This window comes from Eubalaena glacialis, chromosome 3 (genome assembly GCF_028564815.1).
Source record: "Eubalaena glacialis isolate mEubGla1 chromosome 3, mEubGla1.1.hap2.+ XY, whole genome shotgun sequence".
In the NCBI taxonomy this organism is placed as follows: Eukaryota; Metazoa; Chordata; class Mammalia; order Artiodactyla; family Balaenidae; genus Eubalaena; species Eubalaena glacialis.
Genome location: NC_083718.1, coordinates 98,774,499 through 98,794,455, shown reverse-complemented (window position 1 = coordinate 98,794,455; position 19,957 = coordinate 98,774,499). Strand labels below are relative to the sequence as shown.

At 50.3% G+C, this 19,957-nt stretch overlaps 2 protein-coding genes across 5 annotated transcripts; both read right to left on the bottom strand.

The window, feature by feature from the left end:
• Positions 1-444: 444 nt before the first annotated feature.
• On the bottom strand, positions 445-3,988 carry PSRC1 (proline and serine rich coiled-coil 1). Of its 4 annotated transcripts, none has more exons than XM_061186220.1 (8): positions 3,943-3,988; positions 3,500-3,559; positions 3,351-3,408; positions 2,470-2,911; positions 1,993-2,107; positions 1,654-1,902; positions 1,236-1,329; positions 445-722 (listed from the first exon to the last, which is right to left on the bottom strand). In XM_061186220.1, the coding sequence occupies exons 2-8, from the start codon at positions 3,516-3,518 to the stop codon at positions 650-652; spliced, it is 1,050 nt and encodes a 349-aa protein (XP_061042203.1). In that variant the 5' UTR covers positions 3,519-3,559; positions 3,943-3,988; the 3' UTR covers positions 445-649. The 4 variants fall into 4 exon arrangements, with proteins under 4 accessions (XP_061042203.1, XP_061042204.1, XP_061042205.1 ...); XM_061186221.1 differs by lacking the exon at positions 3,943-3,988 and adding an exon at positions 3,904-3,928; XM_061186222.1 differs by having other exon boundaries at positions 630-1,063.
• Positions 3,989-9,049: 5,061 nt separating this feature from the next.
• On the bottom strand, positions 9,050-19,712 carry MYBPHL (myosin binding protein H like). Its single transcript, XM_061183879.1, is given in 9 exon segments — positions 9,050-9,093; positions 9,908-10,094; positions 10,430-10,566; positions 10,668-10,827; positions 10,966-11,012; positions 11,015-11,101; positions 11,314-11,509; positions 12,063-12,151; positions 19,568-19,712. Coding segments are annotated over 9 exon segments (1,092 nt in total).
• Positions 19,713-19,957: the final 245 nt, after the last annotated feature.

Genomic DNA, 19,957 nt, shown 5'->3' with positions numbered 1-19,957 from the left:
GCATCTTCTGCCTGAGGCAATCAGCAAACCTGAACACCAGCGTACCCACCCGAGGGCCCCCTCATCCCATAAGTACAGCAAACAAGATGCTGAATTCCTAGGAGTATCCATTCTCTTGCCAGGAAAGGACACCCACGTTTAGAATATAAATAATAATTTACCAAGACCCTGGTTTGATAGCCTCACATACTGTGAATTAAACCCTTCTTAAGTTGATCTGGACCTTCTAATAACATATGAAGCCTGGAAATGCCTAGAAAAAGGCAGCCTGTTCCCATCGAATGCCAACAAGGGGGCTAGTCATAGCCTGATTAGCTGGAATCTCAAGGGCCTAGGGCCTATTCAGATCCCTGCCTGGGAAGCCCATCCTGGCTCCCTCATTGGAATTACACAGGAGTTTACCCCAAATTTGTTAGAAATTGGAGCAGGATTTATTTTCACATGCATACAGAATATAAAAATATACTCATTTTATTTTAGAAAAATGCAGACCAATGGAGTAAGCTTATCATAAACTGGCCTGTTAGGAGTCATAGAATCCACAGGAAACAAGTTCTGGAGACCAGATGCCTGCCTCTGCCTCTCCAAACAGGCCTGAGTCCAGTAGAGGATGTTATTCAGGAGGACTGCTCCTTGGAGAGCAGGGAGGTTAGCTACAGAGGCCATTCACATGTAAATGTCCAGCGAACCAAAGCCTGGGATGAAAATCAAACTCTGTGGAGCTGGACACAAGAGCGGGGGTGGATGAGGACAAACCACTCTCGAGCATTTCTTATTTTCTGTCTAACTTCACCACTGGGAGGCAACCTCTTTTTCCTAACTTGTTTCAACTGAGAGTTTGATTCCCCTCCAGCTCAACCCTAATCCACCCTATCTCCCATGGTCTCTACTCCTGGGGCACCAGCCATGGTGGCAGCTCTTCCTTCTATCCCTGGGCCAGAATCTGCTGGAGTCAGGCCCGCCTCCAAGGAGAGGGCTTGGGAAGCTGATTACAGAGGTGAGTCCAGGCAGTGACTATGGTGGTTTGCTACTGAATTCTTGCTTGCTGTCCTGATCTCTTTACCTAAAGAGACAGAAGAAGGAACTGCTTTAAATTGCCCTTCGTTCACAAGCCCATTTGTCACCAGCTGAGTTCAAGTTCCTCAGGGTAGGAAGAAATGGGACTCCCTGCCCCTCCAGGCTCCCCTCCTCATCCCCATCAAGGGAGAAAGAGACAGCATCTCAACCTGTCTTACCTGGTAGGTCCTGGGACGGCAACTTTCCTGGGGGGCTGCAGACTGCTGCGACCGGCACCAGTGATGGGAAGATTTGGTCGCTGAGAAACAGGAACTTGATGGGTGTTAACAAAAGACATGAGTTAGCAGAAGGTTCAAGTGACCTTCTCAAAAAGAAATACTGGATGAAGGCGGAGTGAGTTTGGGATTAGTGCCTTTCTTCCCACCCAAGATAAAAAACATAAGGTATTTGAAAACTGAGGTTCAAACTCTGCCCAGGCCCACATTCTCTCCTTAACTCAGCCTCCCCATCTTCAAACAGAGCTGTAATGAGGGTGGAGGAAAGTCACTGCTACCAACTCTGGGAGGGTGCATTCATGCTGGGCAGGGGTAGGTGTTCTTCCTCCTGATTTCTTATCCTTATGGCCATTCTTCTCACCTCTGTGCCCTGCGGCACTTGGTCTTGGAAGTCCTTTCCGAGCTGGCAGGGAATCTGGAGGAAGGGCACCTTTGCTGGATGGTACACTCCGGCTGGTGAGTGGCATCCTGCTGGCAGGCCTGGGAATGGCCGACGGAACAGGCAGTCGAGTGGAAGGTTTAGCAGCTGCTCCCTGCGGCCGAGACAGGCGCTGAGAGTTGCTGGTAGAAGGCTGTGAAGCCAAGACTGGTCTGACAGAGGTAGGTGGGCCTGGTGGAGAGGAGCAGAGGAATTTTAGGGTCAGCTCTGCATCCTCCCTCCTCCCACTCACCCACAGCTTTGCTGCCCAGGTCTTCTCACTTGCTGTTGCTCTCCCACTGGGACCGGCTTTCCCCCGGACTGGAGGAGTTGATCGGGCAAGAGGAGAAGATGCTGGGCTTTTGGATGCAGGGAACAGATTGCAAGTGGGCGACTCCTGAAACACAAAGAGGGGGGGAAAAAAAGGACTAGAATGGAAAAAGAATCTGTTCTGCTGGCTGATTAAGGGACAGAGGTGGAGAGCTGCCTAGATCCCAGTAAGGAAGAGCAGAAGTTTGCTGCCAACATCATCATCATCATCAACAATGCCATTTATTGAGAGCTTACTATAAGCATTATAGAGTTCACGCACAGACGCGGTGGTAAGTGCTTTGCTTATGGTACCTCGTTTAATTCCAATAATCCTATGAGGTAGAATTTGACTATCTCTATTTTACCAACAAGGAAACTGCTCTACGCCTGTACTGAGTCAGGCACAGTGTCGGGGGCACACATCTAACCCAAACCCTCTACACTCACCCTCTTCATGCTGGAGGGCCTCTTTCCAGATGTTGCTCGAAGAGCCCTGACTGACAGCTTCCTATCGCTGCTCCGGAGTCGGGGTGTCAGGCTGCTTGGGGAGGGGGTGCTCCGAGCCAAAGAGCTCACGGTGGGCAGCAGGTCTCGGACAGGACTGTCCTTGAGCACAAAGGTCTCCCGCCGAGGGCTGGGCTTCACCCTTAGAGGCCCCGGGCCCTCACCGGTGTTCTCCCGCTCCTGCAGGGCACACTGTTCCAGATGAGTTGCCAGCCGGTTGGCTTCACTGAGGATTTCTTCCAGCTTCTCTGGGCTGAGGGGGCCTAAGCTGAGCCTCAGACTCTGGGGGGCAGGGGCCACTGCATTTGGGTCACTTCGATGGGAGAGACCTCGTCGGAGGGGTTTCTCCGGAGTCACCGACACTGCTGTATCTTCTTCCTCTCGACTGAGAAAGAAAACAAATCAGGCACCATGCCCACATGGAAGACAGCAGGAGACTACAAGGGAGACTGGGCAAAACCCCCACTACAGAGCCAGGAACACAACCCCAAACCCTGATACCCGTGCTGGCTGTGAGATCTAAGTGATGAGACAGCCGGTTCTAGGAGGCCTTCAGCACTTACTGACATTGGGAATTATGCCAGGATGAACATGAAGCAAATCCACCTACCCTTCTTCTTAACACCCTGAAATCTCGTTCCAGCTTATCCCTTCTCCCCTCCCACAGTAGTGTCATAGGGGGCGAAGTCAACCAGCCACCCAGAAGCCCCAGTGCACCCAACCTTGCTAAATTACCAATCCAGACCTGAGACCAATAATTCAGCAGTGAGGGGTTAGAGACAACCATTGTTGGAGGAAGGTAAGTAGGATAAAGAGTCTACTACCTGTCAGATGGTGACAGCCCCCCAAAGTCCAAGGTCTCATCTGCTATAAACTTTACATCTGTAGGGGAAGAAAGAAGGAATGCCAGCCTTTGGTCCCTAACACGGCTCTCAATCACAGGGCCTCATTCTTCCCTCCAGCGTTTCCTTACCTTCTTCTAAATCTTCCATGTTCCAGCCAGCAGGAGCAAAAGTCAGCTTAGACCCCGGAGCTGGAGAGAAAATACACCTTTCCTCAGGTCTCCATCCTGCCCAAGGCCTCCCAGCTAGCCTCAGGGTGCAAGCCAGGGGCTGGGAGTCACGCTGGAGGTAAAGCTAGCGTCCCAGCAGCAGCACCTGCCCCTGTTACTGAGGTACTGTTACCTCCGGGGCAAGTGCCGACAGATGCCCCATCCTCCCATCTCCTTCCGCACATTGGCCCCCGCCCCCCTGCGACCCGACCTCTTCTCGCTGGGGCGGTCTACGCGCCCCATCCTCCTCCCCGCCACCACCCTCCGGGTTCTTCCTCTCCCCAAGCCACCTTTCTACTCCCCGCGGCACCACGCCCACACCACACCTCCACACCACCCTGTTTTCACTTTCTGACTCGCCTCACCTCCCGCGGAAGGTGTTTTCCTCCCACAACCTAGTCCCGGGAACCCGCTCCGAGGGGGCGGGGCTCCTTTCGAATCTCTCAGGCCCCACCCACTCCTACCATACGCGCTCAATGATTGGTGAAGGCCAGCATCCCCCGCCCTTGTGGGGCGGGGCGGTGGAGGGGTAGCCCGCCGGAAGTCCGCAGGTGGGGGCGGAGGGGAAAGCCGTTCCAAGAAAGGCTCCATTTGGAGGGCTGAGGCGAGGAGGCCGCGAGCGCGCTTGCTTGCCCGGGAGACCTTGTTCGGTGTCCCTCCCGGAGCTGGGCCTGCGAGGGGCGGGACCTCGCGGCGGCGCGCGAGGGAACGGGCCAATGAGTGAGAGTTTCGCGCCCTGCCGCCCCCTCCTTCTCGTGCGGGGCAGAGCTGAGCTTTGACGCCCCTTGCGGCCGTCGGCCCCAGAACTAACGCTCTGCCTGAGGAAATTCGTTTTCTTGGGCTCACTCGGCTCACTCCATTCGGAAGCGCAGTGTTAGCCTGATCCCTCAGGTGTATTCACGGAAGCAACTAAACATTTATATTTTAGGTATATTGAGGTTCTCCACGACGTACATCTTCCATCGGCTTTTTAGGCGAGAACATTCGGAACCTGAGGCATCCAAGGTGTGAAGAAAACAATGGGCTTTTCAGACAAGGAGATTTGGGTTCAGATTCAACCGTAGCTCCTCTGTTGACAAGTATATTGAGTATCTTTGACCTCTCTGAGCTTATGTTTGACCCCTCGCTTATCTAAGAGGATCGTGACCGTCAGAGTACATGGTTAGGAGGATAATTATGAACATCAAGTTTTATACCGTGTGCCTTCCTCTAAATTGAAAGCTGTGGTGTAAAAAGCTTAAGCCTACTTATTAGGGATTTTCTTTGTTGTTTCCAAGGGTTGCCTGTGAATAGACTGGGCCACCAGTTAACAGAGCTTCTCAGAAATATTCTAAAATTTTTAAGTTAAAAGTCCCGAAAAGAATGGTTGAAGAGCTTTCCTGTAAACAAAGAGCCTAAGCTTTTAGTTTCCAGAGTTTATGACCATTATTTTGGCGATTTATAGGCTTTTTGTTTACTTCCTAGTTTTTAGTTGTGAAGTTGAGGTGGTGAGGTTGGCAGGAGTGAGATGTTACAGTAATAAATGCCACAGGGAGCGAAGGAGCCTTGGAATTTAGTGGTGTGATAAGGGAGAGGGTGGGGAGACCCAGGACTTGCAAGCTTATATGAGGAAGAGCCGAGAGAAGAGGACTGCCTCTTTTTCCGTAGGTTTCCTGGTGACAGTGGAATTTTAGTTGCTCTGCAGGTTTCAGATTCTTTGGAGGTAAGAAAACCGGAGCCAGTAGCTTCCCTCTCTTCAGGCAGGTAGTGGAGATCAGAGGGAAAGAAGCTGTTAATTAACTGCATTCCGTCTTCCCCTAGGAGCAGCCTGAGTAGGGAAATTCTTCAGCCACCTTCAGGTAAGTGGAAGAGGCAGTTTTAGTTAGCAAGCTGGAAGTTAATTTCTCCTAAGGAAACTCATCTCCAATTTTCTGTCACCAAATTATGATTTTGAAAGCTGTTGAAGAAAAAAAGCAATGGATCTGCTTTCTCTTCCATCAGAATGACAACAAAGCCAGAAAATATAGATTTCAGGCACAAGAATTCTTCACTCAGCATAAGGCCACTAATCTGGGAAATAATGTGTCCCCCTCAGCTCAACTCCAAAATGGTATGTATGAATAAGAGTTAAAGATTTGGGGTAAATTATGAAGAAATGAATTAATGAAGAAATTATACCCCCTCCCAGGCACATGGTAAGCCTTAGGTGAGAAGGTACTTTGAGCATAGTGTTGAGTGCATAAATGAAAAACTTAAGGGGCTTCCCTGGTGGCGCAGTGGTTGAGAGTCTGCCTGCCAATGCGGGGGACACGGGTTCGAGCCCTGGTCTGGGAGGATCCCACATGCCGCGGAGCAACTAGGCCCGTGCGCCACAACTACTGAGCCTGCGCGTCTGGAGCCTGTGCTCCGCAACAGGAGAGGCCGCGATAGTGAGAGGCCCGCGCACCGTGATGAAGAGTGGCCCCCGCTTGCCGCAACTAGAGGAAGCCTTTGCACAGAAACGAAGACCCAACACAGCCATAAATAAATTAATTAATTAATTAATAAAAAAAAAAAACAACATAAGGATTCCGGTGCAGTTCTCCTTGAATGCAGGGAAGCCTCTTGGTCACTGTGTACGTGACTGGCTGGCTCGGGACCCTGGCCCCTGCTGCCTGATGGCCCTCTCAACATTCTCAGCAGGGGTTCCGCAAGTGAATTAGACCCTACAAATGATTTGTGTGACTATTTTCTCAGTTTTCCCAAGGATGCTACATAACTAGTAACATTCTAGATGCATAGGAAGAAGTTAATTTATGACATACAATGAATGCTTTGGGGCACTGGGACTTAATTCTCATAGAACTCCAGTTGAGAAAGGCTGGAATAGATACTTGGCCTCAACTGAAAATAGGCCTTTGGTCTGAACAGAAAAGCTCTTCTTCACACTCAGCCAAACCATATCCACTTCCTCCTCAAAACCTTGCCTTATATTTACTGCCTCCTAGAAATCTTTTCTTTCTTAAACCCATGATTCCAACCCAGACCCAAACAGTGGGGGTCCCTGGGTGAAAGAGATGAGAGGAAATAGGGAAGGCCTGAAGTCAAAGAGACGTGATTCAAATCTTAGAACTTCTACTTTCCAGCTACATAACTTGGAGCAATTTATAAGCTTCAACTCACTCATTTGTAAAATGAAGATTAAAAGAGATAAAGCCTGATGTTCGGTGCCTGATGCATAGAAAGCTGTTTCAGTTCTGTATTATTGTGTAACAAACCACCCAATATTTAGTGGTTTGAAACAACAGCAACTATCCATCTGCTCATGATTTTACAGTTTGGGCAGGGCTGTGCAATGACAGCCTGTCTCTACATGAGGAGTAGATTGGGTTTGACTAGGGTTGAGGGGTCCAAGGTAGCCACACATGTCTAGGGCTGTGGTGCTGGCTGTCCGCTGGGATGCTTGGTTGTCCTCCACGTGGCCTCCCATAATTCAGTAATCTATCCTGAGATCCCTTACATGGGAGCTGACTTCCAAAAGCAAAAGCAGAGACTAGCAGACCTCTCAACTGGCATAGCATCACCTCCACTACATTCTTTTGGTCAAAGCAGGGCACATGGTCAGCCAGATTCAAGGGGGCAGAAAAAGACTCCAACTCTTGGTGGAAAGAGCACCATGACCATTCCAGGATGGGAGGAATTGTTGCTATCTTTTGCAGATTCCATCACAGAATGCCTTCAGTATCTTATTTGTTATAGAAATGAAAACATGTAAGCAAGAGCACATCACTTTTCTTCTTTCCCCAGGGCTTAATGAGACTCTGCACTGGTTTCTTCACTATCTCCCAGCCCTCACATCTTAGTGCTCTGTCTTTAATTAGCTATGTGTGTATTTATGTGTCCTGCTGTCTGTGTCTCTGTGATAGATGTGCATCCTGTTTTCCAACTTATACTGGAAAGCATAGAGAGGAAGAGAGCAGGTCATCTTGAGCATCCCTTTGAGCACCTAGTACTGTATAGAGTTGTCATAGACTGTCTAGAGAAAAGGACAGTGTTCGGAACCTCTGTGGAAGAGAATGTAGTTATGGGAAGAGAAAGAGGAGTCTGGGGGTCCGCTGATTCCATACAGTCTGGCTAAAGGATTCCAACTTTCTCAATGGTTTTCTATATAGAAAGGCTCAAACAGATGGACACTTATGCAGCGAAGATCCACACCTTTATTTAGATTAGTCCAAACAGACACTATGCTGGAGCTCCTTAAGAACACAGTCTCGCCACAGGCTTCCTGGAGGCACAGAAAAGAGAGGGTATGTTGTGGCCATAACGGCAAACAGCGAGAGCTCATCCAGGCTGCTGAGGTGACCTCCTTTCATGGTCCCTGGGTCCTGTGCTCTGAAATCTGTATTTACCCTGCTTCGTTGCTGGCACTGACTGGGAAAGATGGAAAAGGGCACTAAGAGGAACAAGGATAACACCAACACAACATGACATTAACCTTAACCTTAACCTTAATGCAGAGAGGGAATTGAGGGATGGCGAGAGAACTGGCTGTGCAAGCCAGCTGGCAGAGAGAGATCTCCTGAGAAGCTTGTACTTTTAATGCATCCCTCAAGGTTTTCACTTGCTAAAGATCAGTGAGAGGCTTAAGTAAATGGCTTCTGGGATGGAATTCATTCTTGGGTTTCATTGGCCAGGAGCTGCAAGTCAGAGGAGGTGTTGGGAACCAGTTCTCTTTAATTCTCTCATGAGCTTCCTTTTCACCCCAGTCACCAGTGTGTACACAACATTTCTGCTGTGAATGATTTAGAGTCTGAAGGAGTTATCAAATTCTAAATGATGGTCTGAGTTGCCCTTTGCCAGTAACGTGCTGCTTGGGACCACATCCCCACATGTTCAGTTATTGTTGACATATAATGATAACAGTGGTTTTCTTCTCTTGGAAGGGAAGGAATCCAAAATCTTCAAAGTAAAAAGGAAGCAAACTCGTCTGGTTTTCACCATGCTTAAGATACTGAGGTAGAAACACTTAATTGATAGGAACATCTTCCTCTCTCTTTTTCTGCCATGTGGTGGTGGTGGTGACCTCGGCCATCCTCCACTCCTGATTGTTTTCCTTGACACCTTTTCTTACAGCACCTGCTCACTCCCTCCCGCAAAACCCCCTTACAATTAGGTAGATGCTATCACTCTTCTTCAGAGGACCGCTAGGTTTAATTCCTGTCATCAACTTGAGGAGTACAGATAGATAGAGGATGTGACAAAAGTAGACCTCATCTCTGGTAAATTCCCTCCACAGGGATGATAGTATTCACTTACAAGAAAAAAAGTGGTTAAAAGAAAAGTGGTTGCCAGTGAGTGTATGGTTGAAAGGCTCAGGAATACATATCTGTCTCAGACTCAACAACACTAGCCATAAACATGAAATACTCCATTCAGATCGCCTGTCCCTCTTTCCTTACCTTCCTCAGAGTTGCCCATGTCCGCTTAGGGTGCCTCGATTAGGAGCTGCAAAATTCAGACATCTCTCCGTGTTAACATCTCAGAAATCTCTGGGAAACCTTTCAGAGAATTGAGAAGGGATATACTTCCAGGTCTGGGGGTAGTCCATGGTGCTAATTAGGAGTCTATGCGGAGGGAAGAACAGGACATGTAATGGCCCATTCATTCCTGAGTCATGCCGCACATGCTCAGAAAGTGCCCACTGTGTGCCAGAAACTGGGCTGGACACTGGGGGACAAAGGCGAATAAGATGGTCCCTGCCCTCACAGTGCTCACAGTGTATGGGGAAACAGATCAGTAAACAGATAATTATAAAACAATATTCTAAGTGCAGTGATGGCAATCTGAGCAAGGGGACAGGAATGGATAAATGAATGAATACTTTAAAAGCGGTAGAGAGGATGTGCAATATTCCCTTTTAACCAACTAGAGACGAAAGTCCTCTGGTTTGTTTAAAAGCCCAATAAAAAGCTACAGCTTTCCTGGATTGAGTCAGATTGTATAGTTTAATGAAAAATGATCTGGGTGAGGTCCAGCAGACTTGGCCTCTTTTCCACCATAGCGCCAACTCTTCAATTAACCAGCACTGGAAACCGCAAGTAAACTGATCAGTCACCTCCCTGCGCTTCAGGTTTCTCCTTTGCAAAGTGGAAATAGTGATTCTTCCTGTATTACAGAATTATGATGGAGAGAAATGAGGAGTGGATGATAAAAATGGCTCCTCAAATACATCCTGATGATGACAGTGATGAGAAGTCCTGAAGGGGAAGCAACCCGAGCCCTTCTCCATCTAGGCTTGTGTCTCTGCCCTCGACTTTTCCACCTGTGGAGAGAGGAGGTGATTGCACCCTAAGGTACGAGTTCTGCCCTTACCTTTCACATCCACCTGACAGTCCACTGACGCCTCCCCCAGGGGGTTAACGGCCTTGCAGGTGTAGATGCCCCCGTCAAAGGGGCCAGGCTTGTGGATTTCTAGGGAGCAGATTCCCAGGTGAGTGAGGGCTCTGTACTTGGGGTTGCCTTGGATATCCATCTTGTTCTTTAGCCAGATGGTCTTTGGCTGGAAGATAAAGATGAGGGGGTGAGTCAGGAGCAACCAACAGGACTCCAACCCCCGTGCCAGAGAGACAGCTTTGAATCTCATGCCCAATTGCCAGCAGGTCATTAAGTGATATCTTCATATATGAGGAACAAACACTAAAAGCAAAACTGGAAACATTATCCACATCAGCCTGTCTTGGACACCAGTGCCCTGAGTGTTCCTACATAATGTGCTGTGGAAGAGGCAGATGATGGTGACGGGAGCAAATGTTTTGGTTAGAATGTTCTTCGACACAGCTAAGGTTAGAGCAGAAGCAGGAAGCAGCACAGCCACCCACAGACCTCCCTGCTCACCTTGGGGGAGGCATGGACGCAGCAGAAGAGCTGGGTGTCACAGCCAATGCCCGTAGTGCAGTCTGCCAGAGGCTGGGTGAACTTCGGGGCTTCTGAGAAATCTCACTGGACAAACCCCTCGGTCTTGTAAACAGTAGCTGAGGGGACCAAGAGGGGCCTTGCTGTAGTGCCTGAGAGCCCCATCCCTCTTCAACTCTTTCTCCTTAACTCTTCCCAGCTCCGAGTCTCGGTGCCTTACCTGCTCTCTGGATGTGGGCCAGGTCAGCAGTGACAGAGGCTGTCTGGCTGAGCCCACACTGGTTCTCAGCAAAGACTCGAAGTGCATAGGAGTTGCCGACGATGAGGTTGGAGACTGTGCAGCTGGCGCGGTGATAGCGCTCCAGCGCCGTGAGCCACAGCTGTGGGGCCCCGGAAGATGCCTGGAATGAAACCCCTGTTTTGGCAACTCACTCCGCCCCAGCCTACTGCGTGGAGCTACCAGAGCCCCATTCCAGAACGTGCTGTTCCTCCCTCCCTCCATCCCAGCTGGGCCTCACCCCAGATTTGGTGTCAGCCTTCTGCACCGTGTACCCCAGGAGTGCGTTCCCGTGTCTTGGGGCGGAGTCCACTCCAGGGTAGCGCTGGAGCCCCAGACATCCACCGACTGGATACTCTGAGGAGAGCCTGGCCTCTCTGAAAGGGCCAAGCATGGCAGCGGGCATGGCACGCCTCACACGCCAGGACATCACTCCAGGAGGGGCCCCTCCGCTTCTGCTCGGCCACCCCTCTCTTCACCCACCGCTGCATCCCACAGCCCCGCTTCCCCGGCTCTCTGTGCTGATTCCTCTTCAGGCTGGGGTGGGAGCCCCCGAGGACCACGTCGTCTCCCATTCCCCTAACTGTACCGATCACCAGGGTGTCAATGGTGGTGGTGGCCTCCAGCCTGCCCAGCTGCACACGGAGCTGGTAGTGACCCGAGTCAGCACGCTGGGCCTCTTGGATGAAGAGGATGGAGTCCCACTCCCCATTCCACATGCTCACATGACTGGCGTCCAAGGCACAGCCGTCATGCGTGCAGATGGCTTGAGGTTGGGGTTTGCCCTGAGAAATGGGGAGAAGGCTGTGAGCTGCCCCGAGAGGCCTCTTGCCCCTCCCAGCTGCAACAGGGGTCAGATCCACTAGGTCCACGTGGTGACTTGACTCGCAGCTGCAAATTCCTTGAGTGAGAGGTTGGTGGACTGTCCCAGCGGACTTCCATCTCTCAACAACAGCCTCAGGATCATGGGAAAGGGGGATGGCTTTGAGTCTCCCCACCTCTGAGAGTCTAGGTCATGGACACTCAGGGCAGCTGGGACTAAAAATAGCTGCCCAAACTCCTGAGAGCCCTCCAAACTGAGAGCTCCCAGACCCCTGCTGACTGAAGGGCATGGATTAGCCTCACATCATCACCTGGGCATGCCCGACCTGACCTGACCCCAACACCCCGCAGGAGTGCTGATGGAAGGGCTGTTTGGCCTCACACTTGGTGACATGCCCCTTCCATTCAAGGCTAGGACGACTGTCCCACTGCTAGCAGGACTCTTGTTTTTTGTTTCCAAATCAAAACCCTGGCCTGGCCCCAGTCATGGACTCAACGTGGGGCTGGCATGATCACCTGGAACGGGATTAGTAGATTCAGAGTGTCTCCAACCTTCTGGACGTAGGTCTGCCTCAGGGCCTGAGGTAGCCAGATCTTGGGGTGCTCTGAGTGATGGAAAGAGAGAGAACAGGGGGTGGTGAGCCTTCCTGGGGGGAAGAGGAGAGTTTAGAGGAAGTAGAAGTGGATGCTGCGTCTAGCTGTGCTCCATGGCCAGGTGACCCAGGCAACACTCAGCAAATTAAGCCCTCTCTCGGGGAATGGAAAGATAGCTCCCATTGTCTCACTGGGATTTAGGGATAAGCAACCAGCTGTGGGATCCTCTAGAGAGAGTTAAAGTCTCCGCAGAAAGAGCACTGAAGCGCGAGCCTGACACCTACTTCTTTTAATTGGTAACTCTCCACCATCGACTTTTCATCAACTGAGATTTCTTTTTTGTTTGTGCACAGACCAGTCCAGTCCGAGTGGTCTGTCTTTCCACTCCTTTTCTACATTTGTCCTCAACAACACTCCTTTTATCAAGGCCACTTTCAATGTCAATTCTGACCCCCAAGTGTCCGCCCCGCTCCCCAGTTTGGTGCCAGACCCCGAGGAGAAAGCTTTATATTCTGCAGGCAGAGTCAACACCCTGGCCCCACCAGGACAGCACTGATGTCACTGCAGAGGGAGCTGGCGTCTGGTCCCTTCTCTGCAGGGCTGCCCTGTTCAGGGGCCTGCACAGTGTCTTCCAGTCTGTGGAGGATCACTTTGTACAGTCAGAATCTGGGAAAGATTAGGTCCACTGCTTACTCCCCCTTGATGTTCCAGGCGTGTTCCAGTGAGAAGAGAGATTAGATTATGTTTATTGGTTTCCAGGATGAAGACAGGAGATGCTCAGGAAAGTGCTGAGTGTAAGTTTGGGGAATGATCAGGTGTAACTTCCTCTCAGGATGCTTCCGGCAGCCTTGGCTGAGGAAGTGCAAACAACCCACCTGGGTTCCTTTGGGGTCCTGGCTGAAGTCTACTCCATTTTCCAGGCTTCTGGTGCTACTGCCTCCTCCTTTCTCAGGCAGAGACAGTCCCCCGCTGCTGTAGTCTTGCAGGGAGTGTGACAGTCTCAGTTCCCACCAACTCCCCAGCCTGCCCGCTCCTTCATTCTTAGCAGTTGGAAGAACTCCACCCCAGCACACAACTGTGGCAAACAGCTCGATAGCAGATTCCGAACTTTTTGATAACACACATTTCCCTGTAAATACATCCCTGAACGTTCACCCCAATGTATGTATGTTTACTTAACAAATTGAACTGTTTAAAATGTACATTACATAATGCAGAATTTGAATGGTGAAATTGAAAATAAAATAAACGAAGGGTCTATGAAGCTCTTCCTACACCTCAGTTTGTAGATCGTTGTTTAGAGACCAGGAACTTCCGTAGTCCGCCCCGATTAGCATCTTGAGATTACTTGGGCTTTGTGGATGAATATAGACAGAAATATTCAGTGCACGCTGTCCATTTTATTTACCTAGTTTCCTTTTTCACCGTGTGGCTTGCGTTTTAACCTGGGTTGTGCTGTCTTAGGCTGCGCCTCACCCCTCTACCCTGACAGAAGTGGGAACTGCGTGGTATGGGGCCTCCAGTACTCTGAGCGCTGTCCTGCCCGTACGGCCCAGGGCCTGAGGCCTCAGCAAGGACTCAGCTCAGAGCCCAGGCAGCTGAATGACCCTGCTCGGCTGCCCTCTGTTCGACTTTGGCAGTTTGGGTGGAGGCGGGGCATGAAGAACAGAAGAAGTGTTGTGTGATGTGTTCCTCTCCTGTGGCCATCTTGGCAAGCGACCAAGGAGTTGAGAACAGGCGGATATGACTTCAGGGTTTTCTGCAAAAAGAGGGCGGCAATTGAAAAGGAGGGTCAAAACCTCATCTTGTTGGGCTTGGTTCCCCACTGCTGAGTGGGGACCTAACCCTTCATGCTTGCCGGGGAGAGGGCTGGGGAGAAGCCGGCTCTGCTGTCCCTTGCGCTGCCTACAGAACCTCTGAGTTAGGAAGGACCTTGGTGCGCACCCAGAGCAAGGAGAAGACTGGAAGGAAAGGGCTGGGAGAGAGAAACAGCTTTGCTGTTGACCTCACGGCCGGTTGTGAAGTCGTGCTGGCACCAGGACTCCCGCCTCCGCATCTAGGAATGTGTGTCTGAAGGACCGGTTCTCTGAGCATGACAGCATATCTGTCCACTTACCTACCCTTCAGTGTCCACCTTCACACATCCACAGTCAAGCGAGGTGTTAATTGTACTGACCTTGGAGAAACATGGCTTGCCCTGACGCCCAAGGTCTTTCTTCTCCTCATATGCCAGGAGGGGTGTGAACCAAAGGCTACAGCCCTAAAGCAGAACCTCGGTTTTCTAAGACCAGGTCTGAGACAGCCGCAGTTTGTCTATGAGGTTTTCTCCCTTCATAGAGTCTTAGGTAAAAGACATTTTGAAAAGTCTTTTGAGAGCCCTTGGCTTCTGAGCTGTGTTGCTCTCAGCACTGAATTTCTCTCAGACAGAATACTGTCTTAAAAAGGAGTGGAGAAGGAAACTACTTAAAGTCTAGAGATCTCGACTTCTCTTGATTAGCAAATCCTTCCTAATTCTACCGAATTTCATCCTGCTGAGGTTTATGCCCATTTCCTTATTCTCTGCTCATGGGAAATAATTGTTCCCATCCTCTCATAACTTGGTTTCACATGGCTAAAGACTTTCTGCCAGCGATTCCCTAAGGACTGTGTAGTTCAGATTGATGGTATTAATTATGGCCCAGAGAATGAAGGAACAAGATAGACACATTGAAAGAGTGGAGGAGTGTGTGCGTGTGTGAGTGTGCAAGACTGCGAGTACGTGTGCGTGTGTGCACACACATGCACAGGCCTGTGTGAGTGAACGGTTAGCAAAAGAGGGCAAATGCACAAGGCAAGCTATGGCTCCCAAAAAACCCCAGAGATTTCCAGGGATCCAAAAAGTGCCAGCATTTCTTACAGAAACACTAGCAGATGCATAGGGTGTGGCCTTGACCTTATTAGAAACTTGTCTGGAGGAGTGTGGTGGGAAAGAAATGTGGTGACTTCAAAAAAACCCCCAAAAAACCTTGTGAAGGACAAGAGTGTCACCTCCTTGAAGGCCATGAAACTAAGATCAGAAAAAATAAAAGAACATAGAAATAGGCAACACTTCTCTGAGGAAAAGACTCCATCACCCTCTCCCCTTGTGGCAGTCTCCCCCTCATGCTGATGACGGTAGCCCTGGCTCAGTGTCACTTTCTCCAACACTTCTCCAGTCATGATTCCTGATCATCTCAACACCCAGACTTCCAGTTCCTGCAGGGCCCCTCCCAGCCTTGCCTGCCACTCCTCCAATGAGTTCGTCCTCCCCTGCTTCAGCCCATGGTTCCTTTGGTCATTGTCTAGACCAATAACTATAGCCACTCTAGAATCTGAATTTCAAGCGTCCCACTCTCTCAGCACCACCTCCATGACAGGGATGGCTAATTGCTCACAACAATTTGTACATATTATCTCTTCCATAGTATAGTGATCTCTGAGAAGGAGCTGCCCCACTTGCTGTATGACAATGAGACTAGTTCTTGCCAGTGAAATGTGAGTGGAAGTGATGATAATCACTTCTGAGTCGAGGCTTTTAACGAATGAGTTCTCTATTTCCCGTCTGCTAGCTGCATGCAGATGATCACGGGGCCGTAAGGCATGGCAGAGCCACAAGATGGAAGAGGCCCGGGTCCCTGAATTAGTGCTGGAGAACTATCTGCTGAGTAGGAACGCTTGCTTTTAGTTGTTTTGCTAGTAAGGAATAAACATCTATTGTATTTGAGCCTTAAATTCTGAGGCCTGTTTTATCAACTCGCATGACCTAATGAACAGTCTCTATCCCTTCAGCTCCCTCCCTCTAAAGCTCCGCCAGCAGTGATCCTTCAGCCCACTGAGACCTCTGACCCGTTATCTTCCCACCCCTTCACTCTCCATCACCCCTTCATGTTATCAGTTTCTTTCCCACCCAAATTAGATTCCGTGGTCATCGTTAGACTCACTCCCTTGCATACCCACTCAAAGCCCTAATCCTTTTCCACTTCCTAGCAATACCCAGCCCCAGTTAAATACACCCCCTCAGTGTCTGCATCCACACAGCCAAACATGACTGGGGAAAAATATTACAAAACTATGCTGACTTTAAATTGATGGCCATTGCCTCCAAATGGACCCTGGCAGATCTGCCAGACTTCCCTAATTCACTCAATCTCCTGTTCTCCTGGGTGACTGTTGTACACCCTCTTCTAAAACTTCCATACATTCTCCTGAATCCTCATTCTCAGTTGACAATCTTGCTAGTGTCTAAAGCCTGCCTATAGCCTATTCTTTTTTTTTTTTTAAAGGATGCTTTCTTGATCTGCAGATATAGCCTATTCTTAACTCAGCAGCCATAAAAGTCTTAAAACCTACACCTGATCATGCCAGATCTCACCTAAAACCCTGCGCTGGCTGCCCATCTGTCTCAGGGTTGAACCAGTGTTCACAATGGTCCTGCTACCTCTTTGACCCCAAACCTGCTCTTCTCTCCCTCACTCTGCTACAGCCACAGTGGCCCCAATCCATAACACACACTCCTGCTTCAGGGCCTTTGCACTTACTGTTCTCTCTGTGGAAAACCTTCACTCTCAATATCTGCATGCATTGTTCTCTGGTCTCCTTTAAGTTGCTGCTCAAATCACCTTATTAACAAGACTTTCACTGAATATCCTGTTTGAAACAGCAAGTACACTTCCCACCCCAGCACTTTATACCCTCCTCTTACTCTGCTTTATTTTTCAGCATAGCAGTTATCACTTTCTGATATTTTATATATTTTATTTGCTTATTTATTATCTATCTCCTTACTAGAATGTAATCTCCACAAGGGAAGTTATTTTTGCCTATTTTGTGCATTTTTGTAACAGCGCCTGGCACATAATAGACACAAAGTAAATATTTGTAGAAGGAAGAAAGAGGATAGGAAGGGACAGTGGGAGGGTGGGAGGGAGGAAGGAAGGATGGTCACTTCAAGGCTAGGAATTCAGCTTCCCAAGCCTGGAAGACACAGAACAGTCCAGATTGAAAGAGGACAGAGGGTCAGTTGGAAGCAATCGAGCTGAGATCAGCAGACGGGCCCTCCTACTGGGTCTCAGAGTCCCGTCTTCTCCGTGTCAGGGTGCAGTCTGTCCCATGGCTCTCACTCTTCCGAAAGCTCTCCTCTGGCCCCTGCCCAGCGTTGCCTCCAGGACACAGTGCCTTTGTGTAGTGTTGAGAGTGACAGAGGATGGTTTCCCAGTGCCAAACACCTACTTCTGCTTATTTAGCCATGGAGCAGTCTTTCTTGACTAAAAGCTCAGTGTCGGCCAGTTGCAGTTCATTTTAATGTCACAAATATTTTGACGCCTGCTCTATTTCATGTGCACTCACATGCTAGCCGCTGTGCCCTTCTATGTCCCATAGAGCTCCCCATAAGGAAGAGGAGGCGTTAAGAGGAAGGAAAAGTGCTTGGTGCTCACAGGGAACTTGGGGGCCATCTAGTCCAGCACCATAGCACCCCCTCTGAAGACCTCTGGTTAGGCTTCAGTGATTCTATGAACTCCCTGAACTTTGTTGAGTATTTTTCTTGGAGCAAGAATCCACAGCTTTCATCAGATTTTCCTAGGGATCCGTATCCACCAAAGGGTTAAGAACTCTGATTTAGTTCAACCTCTCAATTTACAGATGAGAAAATAGAAGCCCAGAGGGGTGGATTGACTTGCCTTGGGTCACAGGACAGAGCTAGGGTTTGAACTCGTGTCTTCTTTTCCCAACCGGATAACAGATGCAAACACTTTGCACAATGTCACAAGGAGTCCTTGCTGCTAGTGACCTCTGGGATGCCGGTGGGTTGAGTCGCTGGGTGCTGGTGGCCCTGAGGCCACACACAAGATCAGGGCCCTTCAGGCCGCACTTGGGGGCTGTGGCCAGGGGCTGTCAGGAGGCAGGAGTGTGGGAGGGATGAGCGCCCTCCCCCAGGGTTTTGTGGAGACCAGTGGTCAGAGAGTCAGCAGTCCTGGCTCTCATTCTCCCTCTGCCTGTGACTTATTCCCTGGGCCTTTTGGGGAAGAAACTGGTTTTCTGCCTCAAGACCATTCCAGCCTAGTATGTTCCCAATAACTTCTGCTCTCTTTACCTGTTTTTCAGTGGGGCAAACTCGGTTGGCTCTCTGCCCCTGACATTCAAATAGCTTCTGAAGACCCAGCATCTTCCATCAGGATGATAAGAGGCAGCAAACTTTCCCTCCACAACCCTATTTGCAGGGAGAACTCAGTCTTTATCCCTGACTTGGAAATAATTTATTATCTATTCACGTCTTTGTTTGGCCTCTTCCAAGGCACTTTGGATTATCTCAACAATCCTTTCGACTACCTTACCAGGTAGATACTATTACTCACCATTTTACAGAGAGGAAACTGAAACTGAGCAGTCCATTGACTTGGCCAAGGTCACGGAGCTGCTGGAGGTGGCCCTGGGAATTGAGTCTAGATGCTGTCTTCTTTTCCTACCTCTCCCTACCCAGGGATTCCACGGTGTCTCGTTTGTGGTCTTTGCATCCTCTGCACTCAAGACTCCAAGGGGCCAGAAGTGGGGACTTTGCGCAGGGAACTGTCTTAAATGTTTCGTGCAGCCCCCGTAGTTGCTTCCGCCGATTACCTCGCAGGAGAGGGGAAGAGCCAGGCTCCCGTCTTCCACTTCCGTCGGCTGAGCCAGGTGCAGTGGGAGCCACCCAGGGTAAATGTCACAGAGCTGGTAGCTACAAAGGCCTCAGCCAGGGGCAGTCTGGGAGGTGGGCAGCAGGGCTGCTGGCAGGGAACTCTGGGGCTGGAAGGGGCACCCACCACCTCCTAGCTCGAAAATGCCTTTATGCTGAGAGGCTCACAGAGACCACAGAGAGGGAGCCAAATTCTTCTTCCGGACGGTCTCTGCTTCCGTGGAGCTCAGGCTCAAAGAGGCTAGGGTTTCCCGTGGGAGCCAGTGGAGATGTTGGGGTAGGTGGAGGACCCACGGCTCTACCGAGGGCGAGGCGGAGCGTCACATACTGTTCACCACTTAGCCTCCCGGTGGCTCTAAGCTTTCTGTTTCTTTCTTCTCCAAATCCAGATGGACACCATCTCACCCCTCATTCCCTTCCTGACTGGCGTTGGTATATCAGGTCCCTGTGACAGACATATTTTAAAGGTAAAAATACAAACCTATCATTATTAGTCACTGTAAATTGCCACAAACATCATTCACTGACTTTTCAGGTAAAAAGCAAAAACCCAGCAGAGACATTTGAGCAGCAAGCGAGAATCCACCAAGGAAGGGGGTGGGGGCTCCGATGGATGCTCCCCCATCCTAAGTACCAATCCCATGAAACCATTTAGATCTGCAAAACCTACGGAGGTGCAGTCAGGGCGGTAGCGCATCCTCCCAACTCCCACCGCTCACTCCCCATCCCCATGGGTCACCTTCTGTGGGGGGCAGGAGCTGGGGAATGGGGCTGATGGCCCCCCGCCGAGGTGAAGCCTGGGCTCCGTCAGCATCGGCTAGGCTGGCTTCTTTCACCCTCGGTGTGGATCCCGAGGCCACCTCCAGAGCTGTGGCTGCCTCCATGCTGGGCCACCCCAAGGCTGGGCTCCAGAGGAAGATTTTCACTGTTGGTGGTGAGGGAGGGGCTGAGCACCTGCTCTCCAGCCCGGCCTCCCCAGGGTCCCAGCCACAGGGTTATGTAACAGGGCTGGCCTGTTCCCACCCAGCTACTCCCAGAGGGCTGAAGGAGGGGCTAGGGGAAGAGTGGGGAGCAGACCGCAGCCCAGAATAGCTGCAGGAGGAGGAGCCGGTAGTCCTGTTATCTTGGA